Source organism: Asparagus officinalis, chromosome 1 (assembly GCF_001876935.1).
Source record: "Asparagus officinalis chromosome 1, Aspof.V1, whole genome shotgun sequence".
NCBI classification, from domain to species: Eukaryota; Viridiplantae; Streptophyta; class Magnoliopsida; order Asparagales; family Asparagaceae; genus Asparagus; species Asparagus officinalis.
In genome coordinates this window covers 70,478,368-70,492,636 of record NC_033794.1, presented here as the reverse complement: position 1 = coordinate 70,492,636, position 14,269 = coordinate 70,478,368, and the positions used below count along the sequence as shown (strand labels likewise).

At 32.7% G+C, this 14,269-nt stretch overlaps 1 protein-coding gene across 1 annotated transcript in view; it reads right to left on the bottom strand.

Moving 5' to 3' along the window:
- The window catches only part of LOC109825892, a 37,528-nt gene extending 24,103 nt beyond the window's left edge, over positions 1–13,425 (bottom strand). The window contains exons 1-2 of the mRNA XM_020392808.1: positions 13,322–13,425; positions 9,104–9,242 (exon numbers count right to left, since the gene is read on the bottom strand). Coding sequence (XP_020248397.1) covers positions 9,104–9,242; positions 13,322–13,355 — 173 coding nt within the window. The 5' untranslated portion in view covers positions 13,356–13,425. The remainder of the gene's footprint in view (positions 1–9,103; positions 9,243–13,321) is intronic.

Here is a 14,269-nt window from a genome sequence, read left to right as displayed (position 1 = left end):
AAAAAATAAAAATAAAAATTTCCTACCCTAAAACCATGCTCTGATACCAAAAATAATGTGAAACGGGGGAAGGGGTCTATCGGAATCAGCGATCTAATTTAAACAACGCACCGTTTCGCCAAAATTCATAATATTCGGTAGGAAATTAATTTAAAAATAATTAATGTGACAGATGGATTTTAATAAGATTTGCCTCAATAGTCATAAACAATTCCAATCTCGATCAATTTAATTACAGTATTAATTATCGTTGTGCAAGTTCTACAATCAATATCAAGATTAACAGTCACATGTTCAGTTACTCTCGACTCACCAATTTAATCAAGCAGTGAATATAAGATAAGAGTTTAGAGATGTATTATTCATGCAATTAACTAATAAATTAAGATTAACAGAAAAATATAAAGAGAAATTGATACCATCAGATCCAACTGAGTTGGAATCAAGTCTGATCAAATAACCAGATCCGAAGACAAACCCGATCCAAAGTCTCCTTTGTCTATGAGTTCTTCGATCTGAAATTAGGTGGAGAAAGGCGAAACGAGCGACGGGTCTGTTCGACGACGAAGAACGACGAAAGAGCGTGAAATCTGACGACGACGAGAGGCGCGAGCGACATTCGAGGACGAAGGACAGTGATGGTCGTCGACGAAAGAAGATCTGATATCGACGAGGCGGCGGGACGACGCGGGCGACGAAACTGTTCGGAAGTGGAGGAGAACAGGACGTCGGCGGCGTTGCTCGAAGGAGAAGAGAGCGGGGGAGAGGCTGCGGTTGTTTAAGGAAGAGAAACTCATGAGAGTTAATGGGGGTTGACGACTGGGAGGGGGGAACTAGATCTAGGGTTTTTTTTCTTTTTGTAATGAGTGGTGGAGATGGATCTGTTTGGGGAATGGAGGGATAGATGGATTTGGGGATAAGTAACTAGGGTTTCACACACCTAGAACTGGCATTTGGGTTTCACACACCAAATACAAAGAAATTCTCATTTGAGAAGAACTTAATTTTCAATCAATAATTCATTGATTTTCAATAGTCTCATACAACCTTATTTATAAAAAAAACTACGTACACACAACGTGCAATAAAAATAGAAACAAACAATAATCCCTCAAATCACTCAAATACAATTAAACTAAATTTCAAATTTCAAATTTCAAAATTCAAATTTCAAATTTTAAATTTTAAATTTTAAATTTCAAAATTCAAAATTAAAAAATATATCAACTAATCAAATATTACCATTTCTTATCCTCATTAGTAACACGACTGAAATATCACTTAGCCCGTACTAAGAAAGGGGTGAAGAAATGTGACAAAGTTCTAGAAGAAGTGAAAAAGCAATGTGTGGAACTTCTCAAAAGAATGGAATCCGGAAGAGAAAGAAATGCAGCATTGATCAAATTAATTGCAATGATGGAAGAAGATTCAATCTAACAAGAGATTGATAGTTTAGAGGCACAAAGCAGACATGGTGGCAATAACTTGATCCAGTAGTTCAGAACATTTGGTCCATTAGAACAATTTGTTAATATCCAAGGCCGTTAAACAACAATAGAGAGCTGAGTCAAGAAAGAAGTAAGGGACGCGATGGTACAGAAGATCGGCTGATACATCTTTGTTAATGGGTTGTCATTCAACATCTTGAATAGTTTGTATTGGAGAGAGCGGGCGGAGTCAATTGGGAAGTTCAGGCCCAGGTTGAAGCTTCCTACTCCTTATGAGATTAGGACACATGTGCTGAAAAATGAAGTGGAAAATATAGATGCCATAAAAACAACACATAAGAAGGCTTAGGAAAAATGTAGGTACACTCTTATGTCTGATGGATGATCGGACAAGAAGAGTAGAAGTTTGATTTACTTCCTCATGAACTCATTGGAGGGGACTTTTTTCCACAAGTTCATTGATGCATCAGCGGCTATTAAGGACGGGGAATATCTTTTTCAGTGCCTTTGATCAAATGGTGGAGGAGATTAGGCAGAATGATGTCCTCCAAGTCATCACATATAACCATTCCTCTTATGAGCTTGCTGGAAAGAAGCCTATGGAAAAAAGGTCACTTTATTGGTCACCTTGTGCGGCACATTGCATTGACCTCTTGTTGGAGGACATTGGGAAAATAAAGATCCACCAGGAGACTCTTGATGATGCAAAGGGAATAATACAATTTATTTACAACCATTGTTGGGTTTTGAGTTTGATGAGAGAGTACACGGGTGGGAAGGAGTTATTAAGGCCCGCCATCACTCGCTTTCCCACATCCTTCTTAAAACTATAAAGGTTGTACTCTTTAAAAGATCATTTGAAGAACAAGTTCTCTTTTGAGGAGTTCCAGAGGAGCACCTATGCGAAAAAGTTGAAAGGAGTGAAGGCAAAGGAGAAGATTCTTTACACAATAACATTTTGGGGAAAGTCCTTTTCTGCTTCACAGCTACACTTCCGCTAGTTCATGTCCTCGAGAAGTGGATTCTAATGTGAGACCTTCTATGCCTTTTTTGTATGACATAATGGACAGTGCAAAAGAGAAGATCGCCAATGCATGTAGTGGAAAGAAGAGGGTCTAAATGCCTTATTAGAAGCTTATTGATTCTAGATGAACAAATATGTTGCGTCAACCTATCCATCCCGCATAATCCTTGACGAAGATGAGAGAGCAATAGCTATCCATCCCGTATAATCCATCGCTACTTACTACCTTAATTAGAAATATTTCTACAGGGATATATTACAATGATTTAGAGATGAAGAAAGAACTTCGCATGTGCATGACTCGCATAATCCTTGACGAATGTGAGAGCAATAGTTGATTGTGAGCTGGATGTTTACAAGAAAAAGAGGAGAATTTGGGACATCGATGGCTCAAAAGACTATTACTCATTGTAGTCCAAGTATTAATTTAACAGTTTCATCAATTTTCATTCATTTATAATGGCGGTTTACTATGTTGATTTCGATGTTTGAATGCATAGCTTCTTGCTCAGAGAGATTTGGCAATAAGGCTCCTACACTAAATGATTTGCAATTCTTGTCCTCTCCCTACCTACTAGTGCATCCGGATTTGAGTGTAGCTGGAACACTTTTGAGCATGTATAGAAAATCTCTTTTCAAAAATGCAGCGTAATATCTCAAAAGCTTAAAAGTTAATTATCCTCTCATGAAGGCCCACTTGAAAAAGAGATGTCGTTTGTCTCGTTTATGTCATGTACAATATCAAGCTAAGAGAAAGAAACATGCAAAGAATGATGAGAAAGATGGATCTGATTTTGTTGGATGAGGTATCTCCCAATGATGAGTGGATAGTCGAGGAGGAGCCAAACGATCCGAGTTGGCTAGATGGTGATGGCAGAGACAAAGAGTATCTTGATGTTGCTGCAATTAACAATATAGCTACTGTGAAAGAAGATAAGGAAGATGCTCCAACGGTAAATAAAAAAAGAGTTGACAGTTCTTGTAAGTTTTCTTATTATCTCTCAAAATTACGTTTACTTGAATGAATATGTGACTTTTTGATTGAAATTATTTTTGCAGCATCCTCAACGCAGAAAGGAAAAAGGATCACCATTTAAGATGAAGTGAATCCCAAGGATGCAAACTATATTCTAGACGAGGATGACTTGGTCGTTTTTTGAGATATGGATCTAGAGGATGATGACTTTATTTTGTAGGATTTATCAAAGCTTGAGACTTGGATGTGTTTGATTTCGTGAAGACCTGTTAGATTGCGTTAACCTTGATATATTTGATATTTCATCATGTGATGATGCTTTATGGAATAGTTATTAGTTATATGAATAACTTTTGTTAAGAAATTGTGATACTATATTTCTATACTTGATAATTGTAATATATCAAATCTTTTTCTTCTTGATAACCGATACCAATCTATGAATCAACAATTTATTTTATTTTGCCTCGCACCATCTTATAGCACGAGATACTAGCTTAGATAATTTCTCATTAATAGTGGAGTTAATCAAGTTATAGGATGCATATTAATTCGATATGAACCCTAAGTCAATTGTGGTCAAACCCTAGTTAAATTCTATTCTAAAAATTTTCATAATTTATTTTAAACCATAGTATATTCCATTTGTAATTTTTTTGGGCTGCCATGTCAGAAAGGGGAACTTTTGCATTTTAACATCAAATTTTCTCTATTTCTAGATTCTCGAACACATGAGTTATGGCTATATAAACACTCAACCCTCTCATTTTTTTTTTATTCTTGCTCCAAGAAAACCCTTTAACACTCCCCCCCCCCCCCCCCTTCTTCTTCTTTTGATCGTCGTCAACAAACAACCTCAAACCCTTCAAATTTCCATCATTAATCTTTCTCTAAAGTTCTCATTCTCAAGCTAGATGGAAGGAGTCTAGGATCCATCACGGAGTGATCTTGGAAGTAAAGAGAGGGCCTTTGAGCTCTATTTAGGTATAATTCTCATTTGTTTTCTTGTCATGATAAGTATCTTGAGCTCACATCTGAAAATATCAAAGTTTAGTGCTAGACTGGTCATACAAACATCAATTCTTCGAAAAATATATTTGCATGCAGTACTTGCATGTAGTACTTGCATGGTGAATTTATGCTTGCATGCCAGTATGAGTGCTAATGTTTCATCCTTTGTTCTTGACTTTCAATAAAAAACATGATCTTGCATGAATGTTGATTCCAAATTGTAGGAAAGATGGTTTTTGACTCTATTTGTGGTTAGAAAAGTATCCTTGCATGTATACATGTCTCGCATGTTGATGTTTGAACTCTAATCTCGTGCAGAAAACATACTGCAGGACACCCTATTGGCATTTTTACCATAACTCACTACAGAAGTCCAATTCCAGTAATTCTTCCTGTCTTAGAAATTAGACTCACATATCTTTCATTTGAGTCTAATTTTATCCACTTATAAGATTAATGACTGGTTCGAACTGTGATTTAATTCAATATATGTGCACAGGATATGCAGTCTGCCATTCTTCGATGTTTTGATGTATCTCAAATTTTGTTCGTGACTGAGTAAAGAAAATTTTATAATTTGAAACTATGTTTATTAAAGAACCTACAGCATAATTATGGGTATAAATTGATAATGGTTGGCACCTGAAAGAATCAGATAGAATTATAGGTGTTTTCTGCACTGGCACAAGTCCGAAATCCTGACCCTTTGCATTGTAAAGAGTATAACTCCCTCTAAGAAGCTTGCATGCAGAAAATTCTTCTTGTTTCTACAATTAGACTTGTATAGGAATAATTTAAACTTTGTTTCACTAATTTTGGATCCTCAATCATGCACTTGAATATGCTAAAATAGTCTGCAGTTATAGTTTGTACATGTCATGCATGTTCCGAATATAACTTGAGCTATATGTAATAATTTTGCAAAGTACCTATTGTCATGAAAACTAGACACATGCAGAAATTATATGACACTGGTTTCATAAATTTTGGACATCAGTTGCTCCCCCATCCATCTCAATCTGCAACATGAACACTGCCATTCACTGTTTGTACCTATCATAAGTGTTCAGTATTACTTTCTCAAGCATAACATGTAGTTATAAGCTAGGAAAATAATCAAGACCTAGCTGATTAGAATCTTATATGGGTATACATGTATGTGTATATAGAAGCAAGACCTTTAAATTCGTTCGTCGATACCGAGGAACCCGACACGAACGGTAGGTAATCATTCCCTTGTTTTCTCATACTACTGGATCTTTTTTCTATGCAACTTAACATTTCTTTACTCTCTCTCTATTTCTTGAGGACCGGTTGTTTCTTTCCTTGTAAATATTATGTATAGGTAACCTTTCATTATTCCATCTCAATTCTTTGAAAATTCAATTGATTACTTTTTTGAAATTCCTATGAGTTGATATCCAATGCTCTGTTGTTTATCTTATTGGTTTATAAATATTCCTATTCGAATCACTTCATGTGTGGGCTATTTGTTAATTGCTTGCTTCGTATGGATACCATGGTGTTTTCCTTATTATGTTTTTGTAAAAAAAACCATGGTGTTGCGTTTTTACCTTAACATATTTTTAAAACATCATATTAAGTATTTTTGGTCAACACTAGTTTGACCCATTATAACATTAATATTAAACATATTATTAATATATATTATATATTAATTATCATAAAATATATTTTATATAAAATATTATAATATTTAGTTTACATTATTATAGTATTATAAGTATTAAATGTAATGCAATATAATATTGTATAATGTATTATAATATTATATTGTACTTTAATGAGTTATATTATATTATAATTATTATTATATTATAGTCATTACATATTATTTTTAAATAATTATATATTTAACTATTTTGGTATATCAATTTGTTATTATTGTATATTATATTAATATTTTTATAATAATATTGTTTTATTATTAATATAATATTATACTATTATTAATATAATATAATATAATATTATACTATCTATTCATATAATATAATATTATTAATAATTTTAATATTATGTATTACTAGTATGTTATTAATAAATTAATATATTATAAATATTTTAATATTTTATAATATATTATAGTTTTAATATGTTAAGAGTTTATTAATAGTACTTTAATTAATATATTAGTATTTATGATATAATAAATATTATATATTATGAATATATTATTTTACGTTAAACTTTGTTAGCAACAAATTATTTATTATTAAAATTATTTTCTTATTAATATATTAATATTGTATATATTATAATTGCATTACTATACAATATGTTATTAAATAATATTATTATATTGTTATGTTATTATTAAATATGTTACTATTATATAATATTTATATATTATTTTATTTATAAAAGTTAATAATATTATACGGATTATACTATGTATAGTATTATTATTATATTATTATTATATTATTATTTATTATAATTAACTTTATTATTTTTTATTAGTTTATTTATATTTTATTACTATTTATTTATTATATAATACATTATTAACATATTAAATATTGGTATTTAATATGTTATTATATTGTTATATAAGATATTTTATTTATTATATTTTTATATTATTTAATAAATATTATTAATATTAAATTAACTATAATATAGTATAGTATAATATAATAAGCATGTTGATAATAACTCTATATTAATTACATTTAATATGTTATGGTAGATATTATATTAACACATTCTCAAACTAAAAACCAAAACACCAAACTTAAAACACCTAAAAGGTGCTTTGAAATAAGTGTTGTGTTTTTGGTTTGAGGATGATTTAGTTCAAAAAACACCATGGTTTCCAAACGCATGGTGTTTTGTTTTTGGCAAAAACACCATGGAAACAAATAAAACACCATAGTATCCAAACGTAGGCTTTAACTATTGCTATAGTATTGTTTATTCATTTCAGTATTATATCATTGAGATTCCATGAATGATTATATTGTGCTAATTCGACTTGCTTTGAAGACTTCATTATTAAGAATGATAGTATTCTTTCATTTGATAATCTAGTGATAGTATTCTTTCATTTGATAATCTAGTCATACTCTACATTCATTGATTATGCCCTGTGTGAAGTTTCACAGGTGAACGGTGAATTAAAGCGAGTCCCAGTGGGGACATGCCCTGTGTGAGGACGCTCATCGTTGGGTGTATAAACAAAAGCATGTGGTGTTTATTGATATATCCCATGATTGAGAAAGTTCGGAATCCTAAATATTAGAGCTTGATCTATCATACTAACATCTATTATTTCATTTCGATCAATGATCAGGATATGAGTATTGGCAGCTTATTGCTAAGATCTATTTGTTCAGTTCCAAATGTCTATGTATATTCCTTTCTTTTATCGCCTTATGATTGTACCCGAGATTCTTATGGTTGTCTATTGAGCCTTAGGCTCACCCCTATTGTTTCTGCAACTATTCGCAGGTCGTACAGTCGAAGGGGCAAGGGGATCACAGACCCCGACATAGAAGATTAGCCCCGGTTAGAAATCATAGGAGTTAAATTGTATTTACTTCTATAGTACTTTTGAGTTGTGGACATGTACTAATATGTATTGGAGGTGTTATCAGACTAGTGATGTATTATCGTTCCCTTTAGCTTTTTTTGCTACTCTAGTATTCTGTGAACTCTGTTATCAACCATGTGATTTTTAGTGTTGTATATGTATTTCTGCTGCTTTATTTCCACTCTTCGGTATTATTGTATATATATAGGAGTCTATATAAAAATTGAGTAGGTTGACTCTCCTTATTATGATCAAGTCATGCCCAATTTTTATGTATCTCCTGGGTATCTCCTGGGTCCCGCCTCGATATGACTTGAAGGGGGCGTAACAATAATTGTGATTTTGTGTTTGAAAATACTGGATAATTCTATTTATTAAAGTCATTGTTAATTGTTTGTATTTATAATGTATTTAAATAATTAATAAACCAGATAACCTAAGTTATACATTACGTTTTTATCGTTTTTTCTATTAACATGAGGTAGAGTTTTACATTCTACGTTATGGCAATTTTCAACATTGGTTAGAAGTATATTTGTATTTAAAATTAGATTAGAGATGAGATTCTAACCTATAAATGGGTTATTATTTTCACTGTAGAGACCATGAAAATCAAAATAAATAAAAGATAGATTGAAGTGCGTGATTTTTCTAAGGCATGAAGCCATTGTGTTAAGCATCTGTGTGTGAAATTGGCTTAACTAAAATCTAGCCCAATTATATCGATCTTTTACATTTCTTTTGTTTTTTATTCAATAAAAACGGGAGGAGTACTGCTCTCCCGAGGTTACTGTTCACTAGCTGTTCATCCAATATTTTTTGGTAAAGTTTCAGACTACCGTCAATTCTAGGTTCATCTTTTCCATTTTGTACCATTTAGCCAAGTTGATAATAAAAGCTTTTTTATTCAGACTTCAGGCATTTTTCCAACACATAATATTAAGAGCCACTCTCTTTTCCAATTTCACACAGGGCAGACTCTACTAATATTACACACATTATTTAACTAGTTGTTGACTATTCTAAAAAAATATCTAGTTATCCTGAATAACAATATCTGTTTTAAGTCATAAATAACATTAGAATACCTGTACTTAGCAGTGACAGACAATTTTTGACAGCGATTCAACTTCTTTGAATTTTGATGCACTCCCAATCGACACGGATTACCACCAAACGCTTTGAGTTTCTCATATTGGAGGCTAGAAATCTGAAGTTGAGTTCCACCTAACAAGAGAGGAAATAATATAAATGTCATCCACATCAAATGAGACAATGTGTGAGAACACTATGAATATGATTGGATGCACAAAGATATAATTTTAGGGCAAATTTCAGAAAACTACCGTGAACAATAGAGGTTATGTATACAACCATAAAATATTTTTACTAGAAAAAATACCACAAACTTCCAAATCATCAGAAAATACCACTATCCAAAAGTTATATGGTAGTTTCAAGATAATACTTGAAAATCCATGGTAGCAATTATCTACGATAATAAAACAAGTTTCATGATAGTTTAGTGACTTTATTTGAAAATTCATGGTAGTTTTGTAAAACAAAAATAAAAGTTCATGTTATAATTTCATGTGTAGTTTTCTACAAGTTTCTAGAATTTTTCAGTTGATTCTGAATTTTGTGATATTCTCCATAAATAGAGTTAATGGTAACAACAACATATAATAAAACCTACCTATCATTTCTGCTATCCAAGTATTTTCTTTTTTTAAATTATTTATGAAATCTAAGAATCTTACCTTTCCATGTGATGCAATATGACAACCTCTAAGATATGATTTGATTCAATTCGCATAACTAGTTAGGATACTTTGTTTTAGCTTTTTTCTAGTTAGGATAATGTAGTTGATATTTTAGGTTTGATTTTTCATTATGAAGTTTTTTTAAGATTTTAGCTAAGGAGGAATTGTTTCTATCTTTTGAAATTAAGTTTCTTTACAAATAAGTGTAATTATTACTTTCTGAGAACAGACATTGATTAATGAAAATTTGAGTTTCGAGAAAACCTCCCCTTAAAGCATGTAAGTTGCTATAGGTGAAGCCATTAGGTATGTGATTTAACTAGGGTGTGATCGATAACCTGTTACTGTTCATCCACACAAGAAAGAAAATTTGAGTTTTGAGAAAACCTCCCCTTAAAGCATGTAAGTTGCTACAGGTGAAGCCATTAGGTATGTGATTTAACTAGGGTGTGATCGATAACCCGTTACTGTTCATCCACACAAGAGTGACCTTTTTAATTCTTCATGTGCCATATGCGACCGCCAACACTCTCATTGACTTGTTCGCCTATGGTGCCATAAATCCTCATTGTTGTCTTCTTCCAATCACCACTCAAGAAAATCTTGTTTAAACTTGATGAGATAAATAAAATTTTAAATAGTTTGGCTACGAAGAAAACTCCCATTAAGAAATGTCATGTGAGACGGAACTTGAGCCAAACGCAGAAGAAAATCAAGTCATACAGCCTAAACTGAAGCCCGAACTAGAAATAGAGCAAGAGGTAGATCCCGAGCAAAACTTAAAGTTAGAACTTGAGCCCGAGGTAGAAATCATAGCTCAAAACCAGATTGGAGTTCACTTTGGTTAACTTCAAGTTCACTACCTATCAAAAAATAAGCTATTATTGTCCAATAGCGAACAATAACCTGTTATTGTTCATCCACATGAACAATAACCCTTTTTATTGTTCACGTGCAATCTGCGGCCGCCAACATCCTCGATGAGATAGTCCCCTTAGTTGCCAATCATCGTCATTGCTGTCTTCTTCTTCCTATCACTACTCCAAGCATGAAGACACTCCTGTTCCGCATGGTTGTGTCTCTAATATTTGTAAGGCCGGAAATGGATCGAATCAAATTTTAAGGTGTTCGTATATATATTCGCTTAAAGTCTTAAAATCCAAATATTATTCTTCAATCTTCTTTGAATTTGAATTTGATCATGAATATTTGTCAAATACTAATATAACTATTTGATTTAATATACTATAATTTATGAATATAAATTATTTGATTAAGAAGATATTCTTATTTGGTTAAAGAAATAGTTAAATCTGATGAAATTTTTGATTTTTAAAATTCAGAATTTAAAATTAATCATTTATAATTATGGTGTAACTATTAACCTTGTTTTTCAATTTATGATCTTAAAAATCGAAGTAAGTCTCTCAAGTTAAGAATAGAGTCTATCGTAAGAAAATGTAAAAGAGATAAAAACATATCACGTGTACTTAATAAATTGTAATTGATTAAACTTTAGACTAATATTTGATAAGGAAGCAAATCGAATATGTGAATGCTGATATTTGATTCATTTAATATACAAATACTAGAATGTAATTGATTTGTGTACAGATCTTGCAAATCGAATTTGAACAAGCAATTAGACAATACCAAACTATTTGATACTTATTCAATCAACCTCCACCCTAATCTTTTGTTCATCACAAATTTACCTTATTCTTGCAAAATAGCAAAACATGCTCAAGAATTGTTGTTGTTGCAATGCTTGCAGTCTCTACAAAATCTAGTAAAATACACATTCTTCTTATGGTAAATGAAAAATATAAAAATGTGTGTGCATGTCCATTTTCACAAGATCGATACCATATCAGTAACTAGCAAACACCAAGATAAGGCAGCCAAGTAGGAACGAAAATTCTAATGAGCTTAGCCATGCCAAATCAACGTCACCTTTCTATAAACCTCCTTTGACGAATGTTTCATGGAAGTGCTTTTTATGCTACTTTGTAAATATGGCACACCATAATAACTATTGTTTGGACTAGGGAGTTTGATAAAAAGCTCCCTTACAACTAACTTGTCGAATCTCAATGGTTCAAAATGACTGGATTTCCAATTTTCCATAACAAAATTTAGTAAGAAATTGAATCAGCTTTGCCCTTGACGTGATTGTTTTCAAGTTTGGTGTATAATTTTAGTAACTTGAAAAATGAAATATTTGATTTCAACTAATTATTTTTCATATATCCAACTTTGTTTCTCAGTAAGAAATATCCTGCATTGATGATATCAATTTAATAATGTTACCAATTGCATAGAACCATTTTGCCATTTGCAACGCTATGTAACCTTACCGGTGCTTCTTTTAACTTCACCATTATTTAGTTCAAATCCCTTAGATAAGCACAAATAATTGCTGTCAAATTATTCAGTAAGAATCTTTAGCAAAACTTGTGAGCCTTAGAATGTTAGATTTCAGGACTAAAATGGTTTGGCATAGATCTATTGAAAAGTAGAAAATATAAAAGAGAAGAAAACTAATTAAGGATACATGGAAAAGAGATAGAAGTACAAATTTAATTTAATAGTGTGTTTGGATGAAGGGTAGGCGAGGGTAGGGGAAGATAATTTAGAAGTTCACTTTGTTTGGGATTTTTTTTAGAGGGGTAATACAAGGAAGGAAGGGAAAATTCACATAAAAATATGGTCATTTTATTTGTAGAGGAGGGAATGAGAGGGGAAATAGTTATAAAAGGTTTGATCGTTTATCACTATGAATCAACAATTGAGATTTAATTATAATACATTTTTTCCCTTTGCTTCCCTTAGTTAAAATTCCCAAACATGATAAAACAATTTCCCTCCATTCCCTTCATTAGACTCTCAAACAAGATATTATATTATCCCTCCCCTTCTCTACCTTCCCCTTCCCAATCTTACCTTCCCTTCCCTTTCCCTAGTAAACTCCCAAACACACTACTTAAAATGAAATGCTCCACACGATTCCAAGATAAAGGAGAAATAGCTAGATTTTTCAACTCGCAAATAGTTAGACTACAGTATCCAAACTATTTCCCCGAACACTAGAAAAAATTCTCAAAAATCATTACCGTCTAGGTCAGTAACTTAAACAAGCTACGAAGCCAAATGCCTAGTAGCAATCAAAATGGAAGTCTTTGCAGTCATGTTTTCTTTTCCCAATCAAAAATCTCTCATTTTTTGAACTGTTACCAGCGTTCAAAGTTAATCTAACAAATTCAGCAGATCCCAATGAGTTAGACTAGTTAAGCAGTTAAATTTTAAAAAAACGAAATAATAAAAAATTTCACTTTCGATAATTCACGAATTAACCCAATGGAACGAGGAAGAAATCCTTAAAGAAACAGAATAAAAGACTGAGGAACTGAATCGAAACGATAAGTTGTTCATTTTAGGGTTAATCCGATCGCTAAACCGAAGAATCCCGAGCTTTGATTTCGCATCAGCTTTAATCTAAAATTAAGACGAACAAAAAAAGAAAAATTTGAGAGAGAAGCTCACAGGATGCGAAAAGAGTAGCAGAAGAGGCGGCCATGACGATCGATGAACCCCGAAGGAAGCGAAAAAAAATGCGATTTTATTTTAAGACGCTCGGCGTCGGCCTCATATATCTTCCCGTTCCATATTTGCCCTCGGGATTGAGCTTAACTCTGGAACTCGTGGCACGACAGATGGAAAATAAGGTCGGCTATCAGGGGTAACTAGGGAGTAAGATGGCTCTTTGGTTTGTTGCGGTGAATCTTATGCCGATTTAACTTGGGTAACTAACTCACTATGCCGATTTAACTTGGTGGGTTTCACCGCCTCTGCCGTCCGGTTTTCCGTGAGTACAAAGGAATTGAATAATGAATGAATGGCTAAATAGTAATTAGTTGTGTCAAGTTGCCAAATCTTATGAGGGCCTGTTTGTTTCAAATCCCAACTCTTTAAGAAAATAAATCTAGTAGTAAAAATTCGAAGAAATTTTCTAAATAAACCCAATTTAAATTTTATTCCCAAAATCGACCATATTTAAATTTTATTACAAAAATCGACACACTTTCTCGCCACGTCAGCATCGTAGCCAGAAAGTGGATCGATTTTTTTTAACCTAATTAGTTGGGGTTGGTAACCCCGACTATTTTGAAGCTCGCGGACAATTTGGCAACCTAATTAGTTGGGGTTTGAAACCCTGACTAATTTAACACCTTGGTCGGGGTTCCCAACCCCGACCATTTCTCTCTCTAGCTAAGCCCTACCAAAACCCCCAAACCCAAAACCGCCCACGTTGTCGCCGACCATCCACTTCTCTCCTCACCCCTCCTCCTCAACCGCCACTTCGCCTTGAAAACAGCCAAATCCAAAGGCAAGAAATCCACTGCCACCACCAACACCAACAACAAAAAGGGTAAAGAGAAGACATCCGTCGCCGATGACCCCCTCTCCTCCTCCGCCTTCGACAAACCCTTC